Source organism: Trichomycterus rosablanca, chromosome 24, assembly GCF_030014385.1.
Source record: "Trichomycterus rosablanca isolate fTriRos1 chromosome 24, fTriRos1.hap1, whole genome shotgun sequence".
Lineage (NCBI taxonomy): Eukaryota > Metazoa > Chordata > Actinopteri > Siluriformes > Trichomycteridae > Trichomycterus > Trichomycterus rosablanca.
In genome coordinates this window covers 10,658,437-10,672,136 of record NC_086011.1, presented here as the reverse complement: position 1 = coordinate 10,672,136, position 13,700 = coordinate 10,658,437, and the positions used below count along the sequence as shown (strand labels likewise).

Here is a 13,700-nt window from a genome sequence, read left to right as displayed (position 1 = left end):
CATTTACACTTCTGTGATGGCAGCATTAATGTAGAAAAGTACATTGAGATCTTAGAGCATCATATGCTGCCTTCAAGACGTCATCTTTTCCAGGGACGTCCATGCATTTTTTAACAAGACAATGCAAAACCACATGCTGCACACATTACAAAAGCATGGCTGTGGAAGAAGAGGGTACGGGTACTGGACTGGCCTGCCTGCAGTCCTGACCTGTCCCCAATAGAGAATGTGTGGAGAATTTGAAACAAAAAATGTGACGACAACCCCGTACTGTTTCACATCTTAAGACGTGTTGCAGGAAGAATGGGACAAAATAAAAGCTGAAACACTAAATCGCTTGGTATCCTCGGTGCCAAAATGTCTTTTCAAGTGTGGTGAAAAGGAATGACAACATTACAAAGTGGTTAATGCTTTACTGTCCCAACTTTTTTTGGAATGTGCCTGCAGCCTGAAATGCAGGAATGGATGTTTATTAATAAATGAAATGAATTTGACCAGACAAAACATGAAATATCTCAGGTTCATCCTGTCTGCAATGACATAAAAGTCAAAGGAAATGTAAGAAACTGTTTTTTTATTATTTGCATTTTCCATGCTGTCCCAACTTTTTCTGATTTGGGGTTATAGTACTAATGTCGCTTCATATTTAGTTTAAAGTATTCCTGCTTTTGTACAAGTTTACATGGTCTTAGACATCTAATATCTAAATATAAAGCGAGAGTGGTATCCAGTGTGGCTGACAAAGAATTGGAGTGATATGAGCCGACCTTTTAGAATGAGAAAAAACTATTGGGCTGGAATTTAAAGTGGCTTCTACTTTGTGCTGCACAGCCAAATCCCCAAAAGCTCCAGTTACATTAGTGCTACTTGGTCTACCTTTCTGAGGTGAGGCCCTCAGAGCTTTTAATGTACTTGAAGATTTTAGTTACATTAAATATTTTCAGCTTTTAGTTACATTGAATATTTCTAGTTTCTCTCCTTACTCTTACCATCTCATAACCACTCTTTATTCACTACTGTTGAAAATATGGCCTGCACTTGTAGATGGAATTAATGAAATAAGTTTGGGAAGAAGGACACAGTTAAAACTTTTCTCAACTTCTAATTGACTGCCTATATATTTACTCATCATTCCCTTTCTCTTCTTCTTTATGAACCCGTGCACCCACTTCCTCAGCATTTTCTCCACAGCTATTCACATTTAGTTTCTTAAAATAAAGAGATAAATGAAAAAAGGAAGACGGGTGTTGGCAGCTGTGGAAGACAGCCCAATATTTCCCAAGAGTTCAAGTCAAGTCAAATTTATTTACAGTATGTAGTGCTTTTTACAATGGACATTGTCTCAAAGCAACTTTACAGAATCCAAGAGAGTTCTAGTATCATAATCGCTCTTTATTCACTGCAGTCGAAAGTGTGGCCCGTACTTGTAAATTTTACTAAGACAAAGCAGTTTGTTGCTATACTACAGCTTGAAAGGTGCTATAGTTTTGTCGGTTTGTTCTGATGTCTGGAACCAAAAAGGCTGTCAAAGCCATGAGCCACTGTAATATCAAGTGTAAAGAGAATGGGCTGTACACTGATCAGCCATAACATTAAAACCACCTCGTGTTTTTACACTCACTGTTCATTTTATCAGCTCCACTGACAGTAGTCCATCTGTTTCTATACATATCTTTTTAACCTGCTTTCACCCTGCTTTCATGTTCCTCAATGGTCAGGACCCCCACAGGACCACCACAGAGCGGGTATTATTTAGGTGGTGGATCATTCTCAGCACTGCAGTGACACTGACATGGTGGTAATGTGTTAGTGTGTGTTGTGCTGGTATGAGTGGATCAGACACAGCAGCGCAGCTGAAGTTTTTAAATACCATGTCCACTCACTGTCCACTCTATTAGACACTCCTACCTAGTTGGTATACTTTGTAGATGTAAAGTCAGAGTGGATCACTCATCTATTGCTGCTGTTTGAGTTGGTCATCTTCTAGACCTTCATCAGTGGTCACAGGACGCTGCTCACAGGGCGCTGTTGGCTGGATGTTTTTGGTTGGTGGACTATTCTCAGTCCAGCAGTGACAGTGAGGTGTTTAAAAACTCCAGCAGCGCTGCTGTGTCTTAACCACTCATACCAGCACAACACACACTAACACACCACCACCATGTCAGTGTCACTGCAGTGCTGAAAATTATAAATAATACCTGCTCTGTGGTGGTCCTGTGCAGGTCCTGACCATTGAAGAATAGCATGAAAGGGGGCTAACAAAGCATGCAGAGAAACAAATGGACTACAGTCAGTAATTGTAGAACTACAAAGTGCTTCTATATGGTATATGGAGCTGATAAAATGGACAGTGTGTGTAGAAACAAGGAGGTGGTTTTAATGTTATGGCTAATCGGTGTATACAGTAGAAAAAAACTGATGCATACCTTTTCATTTTGATTGAAATGCTGCTCAGTACGGCTGCTATGTTTCAGTTTCAGAGTGCACATGTAATACTGACAACACTTCATAGTAGACATAATAAAGCACGTTAGCATTTTAATGTGAGATCACAGACAAGCATGTTTCACAGACACCAGTGCTATGGAATATGCTGCATTTCACCAAGTCAACACAGTTTGTTACTTAGCTATAGCTTTAAAAAGGTTACATACTGTATGTTTATGCTATTCACAGGGACATCCAGGACAACCAATGCCTTTAAAAAGGCTCGGAATATAAGGGAATATGTTAAAATGCTTGAACAAAACATCTGCTTTCTTATTAGAGTGAACCTCTTTGTCACTTGCTTTAAAATAGATTACAAGAAAGCATGTTGATCAAGTACTAGTAGTATGTCACTATTTGACAAGGCACAAACTGATTTTTACAGTGTATAAAAGGTGAAGATAGACAAGGTTTATTGACAATTATAATACTAAAAAAGACAGCTGCCTTTAAAGGATGTCATTTGTAGGGCCACCAATTTTAATAGTTTTAATAGTGCTAACACCACTACAGAGTAAATGTAGTAATACTTGGTGTTATAAAATAAGTGATCGACTATAAGCAAGCACAGAAACTAGAACTTTAGTCTGTAGTGCTTTTCCAATAAAGCAAAACAGTTTGCTAGTATGTTACAGCTAATGAAACGTTGCTGTAAGGTCCAAAGAGGCTACAAAGGAACTGTTTATAGCACAGAAAAACATACTTACAAGGTTCCTTCTTTGATAAAATGCTGCTTCATTGAGCACCTCTGATCATGGTAAAAACTGTTTACAAATAATGGAATGGTATTAAATATATACACAGATCAGCCATAACATTAAAACCACCTCCTTGTTTCTACACTCACTGTCCATTTTATCAGCTCCACTTACCATATAGGAGCACTTTGTAGTTTTACAATTTCTGACTGTAGTCCATCTGTTTCTCTGCATGCTTTTTTAGCCCCCTTTCATACTGTTCTTCAGTGGTCGGGACCCCCACAGGATCACTACAGAGCAGGTATTATTTAGGTGGTGGGTCATTCTCAGCACTGCCGTGACAATGACATGGTGGTGGTGTGTTAGTGTGTGTTGTGCTGGTATGAGTGGATAAGACACAGCAATGCTGATTGAATTTTTAAACACCTCACTGTCGCTGCTGGACTGAAAATAGTCCACCAACCAAAAATATCTAGCCAACAGCACCCTGTGTCTAGAAGATGACCAACTCAAACAGCAGCAATAGATGAGCGATCGTCTCTGACTTTACATTTACAAGGTGGACCAACTAGGTAGAAGTGTCTAATAGAGTGGACAGTGAGTGGACACGGTATTTAAAAACTCAACTGTCTGATCAACTCATACCAGCACAACACACACTAACCCACCACCACAATGTCATTGTCACTGCAGTGCTGAGAATGATCCACCACCCAAATAATACCTGCACTGTAGTTGTCCTGTGGGGGTCCTGACCATTGAAGAACAGGGTGAAAGCAGGCTAAAAAGTAAAGTAAAGTATGTAAAGAAACAGATGGACTACAGTCAGTAATTGTAGAAGTACAAAGTGCTCCTATATGGTAAGTGGAGCTGAAAAAATGGACAGTGAGTGTAAAAACAAGGAGGTGGTTTTAATGTTATGGCTGATATATGTACGGTGTATGTGCGTATTTTATAATTAAAATATATATTTTTTTTTTCTCAGGGGCCAAATGATTAGCATAGCAGCTTTCCTCAAATAATGTTACTAGTAAGGCGGCTGCCATCAAGGTTGTAACAAGCAAAGCAGCTGTCATTACAGAATGTCACTAGCAAGTAAACTGCTTTTGAAGAATGTGACTCGCAAAAATGCTGTCCTCCAACTGAAACATACCTTAAATGTCATTAATGGCACTTTACAGTAGGCATAATAATGTTAGCAAGCTTTACAATAGATCACACACAGCACATTCCGCAGATTCCAGTGCTATAAAGAGCGCACCTACACTTAGAAAAAGCAGTTTCATATATTAAAAAACACAGTAGATAGTACTTTCAACCTTATTGCTTGTATAAGTGAATAACGTACATGACTGTACAAATCTGAACATCTTCATAACATAAAAAATAGTGTTTCTGCAGGAACAGTTCAGTGTTCATTCATAATCAATCATGTAGGGTGGTTTGATTGGTTGGTTAAATATTAGTATTTCGTGTCACCCTCTTTTCCATGATCTTCCTTCTTTGGATAGCTTGACTAAACGGGTGAGTCACTTCTCTGCAGCAAAAATACTGCTTCCAAATATTAAGAAAAGTGCTGCGAAACTTTTTAATGCGGAAAGTGTACACAACCGGGTTGACGGCTGAATTGCCGTGACTAAGCAGAATAGCAATGTAGATCAGGATTTTATTTTTCAGCTTGGGGCAAAAAAGAGTTACACAGTTAAGGATGTGCAGAGGCAGCCAGCTAACAGCAAACAAAAAAAGAACCAGTGCAAGAGACTTGGCCAGTTTAAGCTCTTTTCCGTAATAGCGGCTGGGCTCAGCTTGGCTGCCGTGCACTTTCTTACCGAGCTGCTTGTGAATCATGTAGAAAATCTCAGTGTAAATGATGAGCATGACCACAAGAGGTGGCAGCACCCAGCCGAAGAAGTTGAAGTAGACCATGTACTCCATGCTGATCACCTTCTCAAACTCACAGGTTATGTTTAGATAGGGACCCAAAGAGTCGTTGCTTTTAAGCTCCTTCAGGTTGTTCCAGCCAAACATGGGAGTCAATCCCACAATGATTGACACCAACCAGCACAAGACCACTGCTGTCCCAGCTCGTTTTCGTGTCACCACCTGCTTGTAGCTGCAAATCAGAGCAAGAAACAAGAAAAAAATGAGACATTTTGAGATCTTTGCCAACACATATTTTCAGCTTTTTGATAAATACTGCCTTCCTGCTTGACTTGTAATTAATTTAGATTGAATTAAATCTTTGTAATACACTGATCAGCCATAACATTAAAACCACCTCCCTGTTTCTACACTCACTGTCCATTTTATCAGCTCCCAGCTTACCAGATAGAAGCCCTTTGTAGTTATACAATTACTGACTATAGTCCATATGTTTCTCTACATACCGTTTTAGCCTGCTTTTACCCTGTTCTTCAATGGTCAGGACCCCCAGACAACCACCACAGAGCAGGTATTATTTGGGTGGTGGATCATTCTCAGCACTGCAGTGACAATGACATGGTGGTGGTGTGTTAGTGTGTGTTGTGCTGGTATGAGTGGATCAGACACAGCAGCACTGCTGGAGTTTTTAAATACCGTGTCCACTCACTGTCCACTCTATTCGACACTCCTTTCTAGTTGGTCCACCTTGTAGAGGACAATCGCTCATCTATTGCTGCTGTTTGAGTTGTCATCTTCTAGACCTTCATCAGTGGTCACAGGATGCTGCTCATGGGGCACTATTGGCTAGATGTTTTTGCTTGGTGGACTGTTCTCAGTCCAGCAGTGACAGTGAGGTGTTTAAAAACTCCAGCAGCGCTGTTGTGACTTATCCACTCATACCAGCACAACACACACTAACACACCACCACCATGTCAGTGTCACTGCAGTGCTGAGAATGATTCATCACCCAAATAATACCTGCTCTGTAGTGGTCCTGGGAGAGTCCTGACCATTAAAGAACAACATGAAAGGGGGCGAACAAAGCATGCAGAGAAACAGCTGGACTACAGTCAGTAATTGTAGAACTACAAAGTGCTTCCATATGGTAAGTGGAGCTGATAAGATTGACAGTAAGTGTAGAAACAAGGAGATGGTTTTAATGTTATGGCTGATCAGTGTATATACAGTGTATCACAAAAGTGAGTACACCCCTCACATTTCTGCAGATATTTAAGTATATCTTTTCATGGGACAACACTGACAAAATGACACTTTGACACAATGAAAAGTAGTCTGTGTGCAGCTTATATAACAGTGTAAATTTATTCTTCCCTCAAAATAACTCAATATACAGCCATTAATGTCTAAACCACCGGCAACAAAAGTGAGTACACCCCTAAGAGACTACACCCCTAAATGTCCAAATTGAGCACTGCTTGTCATTTTCCCTCCAAAATGTCATGTGATTTGTTAGTGTTACTAGGTCTCAGGTGTGCATAGGGAGCGGTGTGTTCAATTTAGTAGTACAGCTCTCACACTCTCTCATACTGGTCACTGAAAGTTCCAACATGGCACCTCATGGCAAAGAACTCTCTGAGGATCTTAAAAGACGAATTGTTGCGCTACATGAAGATGGCCAAGGCTACAAGAAGATTGCCAACACCCTGAAACTGAGCTGCAGCACAGTGGCCAAGATCATCCAGCGTTTTAAAAGAGCAGGGCCCACTCAGAACAGACCTCGCGTTGGTCGTCCAAAGAAGCTGAGTGCACGTGCTCAGCGTCACATCCAACTGCTGTCTTTGAAAGATAGGCGCAGGAGTGCTGTCAGCATTGCTGCAGAGATTGAAAAGGTGGGGGGTCAGCCTGTCAGTGCTCAGGCCATACGCCGCACACTACATCAAATTGGTCTGCATGGCTGTCACCCCAGAAGGAAGCCTCTTCTGAAGTCTCTACACAAGAAAGCCCGCAAACAGTTTGCTGAAGACATGTCAACAAAGGACATGGATTACTGGAACCATGTCCTATGGTCTGATGAGACCAAGATTAATTTGTTTGGTTCAGATGGTCTCAAGCATGTGTGGCGGCAATCAGGTGAGGAGTACAAAGATAAGTGTGTCATGCCTACAGTCAAGCATGGTGATGGGAATGCCATGGTCTGGGGCTGCATGAGTGCAGCAGGTGTTGGGAAGTTACATTTCATTGAGGGACACATGAACTCCAATATGTACTGTGAAATACTGAAGCAGAGCATGATCCCATCCCTCCGGAAACTGGGTCGCAGAGCAGTGTTCCAGCATGATAATGACCCCAAACACACCTCTAAGACGACCACTGCTTTATTGAAGAGGCTGAGGGTAAAGGTGATGGACTGGCCAAGCATGTCTCCAGACCTAAACCCAATAGAACATCTTTGGGGCATCCTCAAGCGGAAGGTGGAGGAGCGCAAAGTCTCGAATATCCGCCAGCTCCGTGATGTCGTCATGGAGGAGTGGAAAAGCATTTCAGTGGCAACCTATGAAGCTCTGGTAAACTCCATGCCCAGGAGAGTTAAGGCAGTTCTGGGAAATAATGGTGGCCACACAAAATATTGACACTTCAGGAACTTTCACTAAGGGGTGTACTCACTTTTGTTGCCGGTGCTTTAGACATTAATGGCTGTATATTGAGTTATTTTGAGGGAAGAATAAATTTACACTGTTATATAAGCTGCACACAGACTACTTTTCATTGTGTCAAAGTGTCATTTTGTCAGTGTTGTCCCATGAAAAGATATACTTAAATATCTGCAGAAATGTGAGGGGTGTACTCACTTTTGTGATACACTGTACATACAATCAGCAAAAGTCATGGAATCTGACAATTTGTATTTTAATTTCCAAAGAAATTAGACCAGTCAAATTAAATTTAAATTGATTTTCAAATGTAAATCTACAAAACCAATTTCCAGAAAGGTTGGGGCACTGTGTAAAATGCAATAAAAACAAGAATCTGTGATTTTTCTTGATCCTTTATTTAACTGACAAAACTACATCTAAATTACTTTTATTGTTTTACTTTATTAAACTTGAAGATTTTTTGTAAAACTAAACAAACATTAAATAAACTACCTGCAACACACTCCAATAGTTGGGATAGGGAGAAGCCTTTGCCATCAAAGATAAGTCATGGCTTACCACTTTGTGCAAAACCTTAGAACAGAATTGTCAATTCATGTTTCACTATCTACTATCTGAATGTGAAGTCCAGAAACCTGTAGGTCAAGGCCTGAAACCACTGTTGAATGAGTTTGACATTTAAGTTTTTAGATAGCATCGCATTAGAAACAGTCATGCTACTTTGATAAATATAGCTACATGGGCTCAGTACCTGAGCCCGAATTTATCTGAGATGGACTTAGAGACAGTGGAAACGTGTTCTGTTATCAGATGAGTTCACGTCTCAGCTTCATTCTCTGTCACAAACACTTAAAGTATCATCCAGACTGTTATTATCAAAAGCCACAAAAGTCAAAAACTGTCACAATATGAGGGTGCATAATGCCCCGGGGCATGGGTGACATGTGTAAAGGTACAACTGATGCAAAGGTGTATACAGTGGTACCTTGTAACTCGACATCTTTAAAATGTGACGCCCTTTGTGGAGCCTATTCCAGCTTTTCAATGGGCACAAGGCACACAGTAACCTGGACGGGGCGCCAGTCCATCACAGGGCAGACATACATTCACACACCAATAGGGCAATTCAGTGTCTCCAATTAACCTGACTGCATGTCTTCGAACTGTGGGAGGAAACCAGAGCTCACGGAGGAATCCCACGCAGACACAGGGAGAACATGCATACTCCACACAGAAAGGACCCAAACCGCCCCGCCTGGGGATCAAACCTGGGACCTACCTAACCACTTATTTCAGTGTTTTGAATTATATATGTGTTATTTTCAGTGTATAAGTGTAAAAAACAACCCCATTATTTTATTTTACATTTGCCTAAAATATATGCAGTTTCATGGAACCATAGAATGCATTAACAAGTTTCCCATACATCCTTATGGGAAAAAATACCTTAAAACTTAATGCCTTTAAAACTCAACACCAGTCCCAGAATCAACCGACTGAGTTTTAAGGTACCACTGTATTTCCATTTTTTTAAAGAGATGTACTTCCATCAAGGCAACATCGTTATTTTAACAATGCCAGGCATCATTCTGTATTTGCTACAACGTGGAACCCTAGACGCAAAGTGCAGGTGCTTGACTAACCCAGATCTGTCTCATATTGAAAATATATGGTGCATCATGAAGAGGTGAAACCACTGAAGCAAGAATGGAGTACAATTCCACTTGCAAAACATCAGCACATGCCCTCAATTCCCAAACCATTAAAAGTTCTCATTAATAAAAAGTTGATGTACCACATTGCTAAACATGCCTCTGTCCCAACTTCTTTTGAGTGTGTTGCTGGCATCAGATTGTAATTGTGTTTATATTTACAAAATACAATAAAGCCGTTCAGTGAAAGCACTGTGTTTTTTTTTTTTTCATTTTGCCGATTCAAGAGAATTAACAAAACAGATTTTTCTGTTTATTGCATTTTACAAAATATCCCAACTTTTTTGAAAATTGGGTTTGTATATTAAAAATAGTTTGAGGTGGGCTACAGCAGTAAAAACACGCTGGAACCAGAGCTGGGATCTCGAATACATCGTATTGAATCTCAGCTCTGCCAGCAAGCTAAGGCTGAGCGGCCACATGAACAGCGATTGGCCTGTTGTTCAGATGGGCGGGACTAAGCCAGATGGGGTCTCTCTCTCATGACTGGTGCAATTACGACCTCTGCTGGCTGACTGATGGGGCCTGCACAGAGATGAGAAAAGAGTGCTCTCAGAGTGTGTCTCTCCGTACACAACGCTAAGCTGTACTGCACTGAAAGTGTAGGTGATAAGATGCATACGGCATGCTGCCCACGTGTTGGAGGGGGCGTGGGTTAGTTTAGTTCTCCTCAATCAGGGCAGGGATCGGCGAGGAAGCATGATGAAATCGGGCAATTGGACGCGCTAAAAAAGGGAGAAAAAGCATAAAGAAAATACAAAAAAATATATAAAGTTTGAGGTAAAATGCATTTTTCTTATGTAGCTTATAAGAGCATTTACACCAATTAATAAATATAAAAAAATGGTAAATAGCTTTTACGTGCTCAGGTGGCTCAGCCGTAAATTATGCTACCCCACTACCGCTATGATCCAGGGTGTGAAACCCCAGTGGTGCTATCAGCAGGTTGGCATCAAAATACAAACATGTCTAGACGAGGAATAGCCAAAGGACTGGCATCCTGTCCAGGGTGTGTTGCTGCACTGCACCCAGCCATTCTGAGAAAACCAGACCACAAACCTAACCAGAATGAAGTGGTGGTAAAAGCTTTTCTGTGTTTGAGAAAATCTCCCTGCCACTCCACAGACAGATATGCATCCCTAATGTAATGTGGATTACAATCTGCAGTTTACAAAAAAAAAAAGGTTCATACTGGAAATCTGACTAATGGTCTCTGCCGGTAATGAGAATGTTTTTCTCTTTTCATTAATCTGTCATTCACAGTTTTAATTGTTTATGATCGTATGTTCTACTTTTAGTTGACTGTGATAAAAATATGTATTGCTGACTAATAATTAAATGGTCTTAGCTTTAAAAAAAAAGCTTTTTTTTTTTTTCTTACATTTACTTTGACTTTTATTTCATTGCTGACAGGATGAACCTGAGATATTTGATATTTTGTCTGATCAACTTCATTTCATTTATTAATAAACATCCATTCCTGCATTTCAGGCCTGCAACACATTCCAAAAAAAGTTGGGACAGTAAAGCATTTACCACTCTGTTTTGGCACTGAGGAGACCAAGTGATTTAGTGTTTCAGCTTTTATTTTGTCCCATTCTTCCTGCAAACACGTCTTAAGATGTGCAACAGTACGCAGTCGTCGTTGTCGCATTTTTTCATTTCAAAATTCTCCACACATTCTCTATTGGGGACAGGTCAGGACTGCAGGCAGGTCAGTCCAGTACCCGTACCCTCTTCTTCCACAGCCATGCCTTTGTAATGTGTGCAGCATGTGGTTTTGCATCATCTTGTGGAAAAATGGATGGACGTCTCTGGAAAAGATGATGTCTTGAAGGCAGCATATGTTGCTCTAAGATCTCAGTAACATTTCTGCAGTAATGCTGCCATCACAGAAGTGTAAATTACTTTTGCCAAGGACACTGACACAGCCCCATACCATGACAGACCCTGGCTTTTGGACTTGTTGCTAATAACGGTCTGGATGGTCCTTTTCATCTTTGGTCCGAAGCACACAGCGTCCTTTTTTTTTTTTTTTTTCAAAAAAGACCTGGAATGCTGTGTGATGATCCATCGTAGATGCCTCCGAGCCTAGAGAAGTTGACGCTGCTTCTGGACATGGTTAACATAAGGCTTCTTTTTTGCACAGTAAAGTTTTAAGTGGCATTTGTGCATGTAACTCTGTATTTTAGACTAGTGCTTGATAAAGGTTTGCCAAAGTAATCCCTCACCCATGTGGTTATATCAGCTATTGTTGAGTGGCGGTTCTTGATGCAGTGCTGTCTGAGGGATCAAATATCACAAGAGTTCAGCTTAAGCTTGTGCCCTTGGCCTTCACGCACTGAAATTCCTCCCGATTCCTGGAATCGTTTAATGATATTTGTTGACCAACTGGAGATCCTCTGGCCATCGTTGTTCATCAAATACTCAGCCTTTCCTGGATACTGCTTTTGTACCAAACCATGATTACAATCACCTGTTGACATCACCTGTTTGGAATCACATCATTTAGTTTTTTCACCTCATTACTAGCCCTAAACTGCCCCCGTCCTAACTTTTTTTGGAATGTGTTGCAGGTCTGAAATGCAGAAAGACTATATTAACAAATGAAATAAGATATCTTGGGTCAAACTGTCTGCCAATCAAATAAAAGTCAAAGTAAATGTAAGAAACACTGTATTTTTATTTTATTTGCATACTGTCCCAACTTTTTCTGATTGTAAAAAGGGGGGATGACATACAATGCAGAAGGAAATTTTAATGTAAAGATGTTTTGCTTAGGCAATGTAGCGCCAGTTTTTGATGTGAAAAGTGATAACACATTAATACTTACTGAAATCAAAATAAATAAATACATAAATACAATTAATAAAAGCAAACAGGGTGAAAGCAGGCTAAAAAAGTATTTAGAGAAATAGATGCACAGTCAGTGTAGAAACAAAGAGGTGGTTTTAATATTATGGCTGAAATGCTATGGTAGTGGTTCAGAACAAATTTATTGTGAGCTTATAAATAATGAGCTTTATTTATAAAGCACTTCCTCAATGCCCTCAGCCCAGAAGTGTTGCAGGAACATGTCAGTTTGGCTGCACAAATGATGATCAAGAAAACATTAGAGTACGCAGAACCTTCAGAACGGGTATGTATCAGCCGAAGAGGAGGTTGCTGAGGCACGTGTTGAAGCAGAGCACACCCCCACATCTAAACTGGTTTGTTGGAGGTGCTAAAAGCACGGACACAGAGTGCGAGAATGCACACATCTGCTGGGAAACATTGAAAGGCTGGCCAAGACTCAGAGTTCATGGTTGGATGTTTGGGCTGCCAGAGAGAACCGGGTGGCCGGGTAGAGCTGGTTCAGCTAGTTCGATTTTTGTAGTGCCTATAGGCAGGTGCCTTAGCTCTTGAGGCCAAAGGAAAAACAACCTTTGTTGAAAAAGCTTTTGACAAAGTACAACCTCGAATCAGAAAAAGTTGGGACAGTTTGGAAAATGCTAATAAAATAAGAATGCAGTGTTCCTGACATTTACTTTGACTTTTATTTCATTGCAGACAGTTTGACCCAATATATTTTATGTTTTGTCTGCTCAACTTCATTACATTTGTTAATATACCTCCATTCCTGCATTTCAGGCCTGCAACACATAAAAAAAAAGTTGGGACAGGGGCAATTTAGGGCTAGTAATGAGGTGAAAAACCTAAATAATGATGATAATACAAACAGGTGATTGTAATCATGGTTTGGTACAAAAGCAGCATCCAGGAAAGGCTGAGTCTTTGATGAACACAGATGATCAGATGATCTCCAGTTTGTCAACAAATATGTGAGAAAATGATTGAAATGTTTAAAAACAATGTACCTCAAAAAAAGATTGGAAGAGATTTGCTTATTTCTCCCTCTACAGTGCATAATATCATTAAACCATTCAAGGAATCGGGAGGAATTTTAGTGCATAAAGGCCAAGCGCACAAGCTTAAGCTAAATGCCAGTCATTTTCAATCCCTCAGACGGCACTGCATCAAGAACCTCCACTCAACAATAGCTGATATAACCACATGGGTGAGGGATTACTTTGGCAAACTTTGGTTACATGTACAAATGCCACTTAAAACTTTACTGTGCAAATAAGAAGCCTTATATTAACCATGTCTAGAAGCGGCGTCGACTTTTCTGTGCTCAGAGGCATCTAGGATGGACCATCACACAGTGGAAACGTGTATTGTGGTCAGATGAATCAGCATTCCAGGTCTTTTTTTGGAAAAAATG

At 40.4% G+C, this 13,700-nt stretch overlaps 1 protein-coding gene across 1 annotated transcript in view; it reads right to left on the bottom strand.

The window, feature by feature from the left end:
- Positions 1-4,587: 4,587 nt before the first annotated feature.
- LOC134301704 (adenosine receptor A1-like) overlaps positions 4,588-13,700 on the bottom strand; it is a 32,951-nt gene continuing 23,838 nt past the window's right edge. Inside the window, exon 2 of the mRNA XM_062986538.1 lies at positions 4,588-5,298. Coding sequence (XP_062842608.1) covers positions 4,641-5,298 — 658 coding nt within the window. The 3' untranslated portion in view covers positions 4,588-4,640. The remainder of the gene's footprint in view (positions 5,299-13,700) is intronic.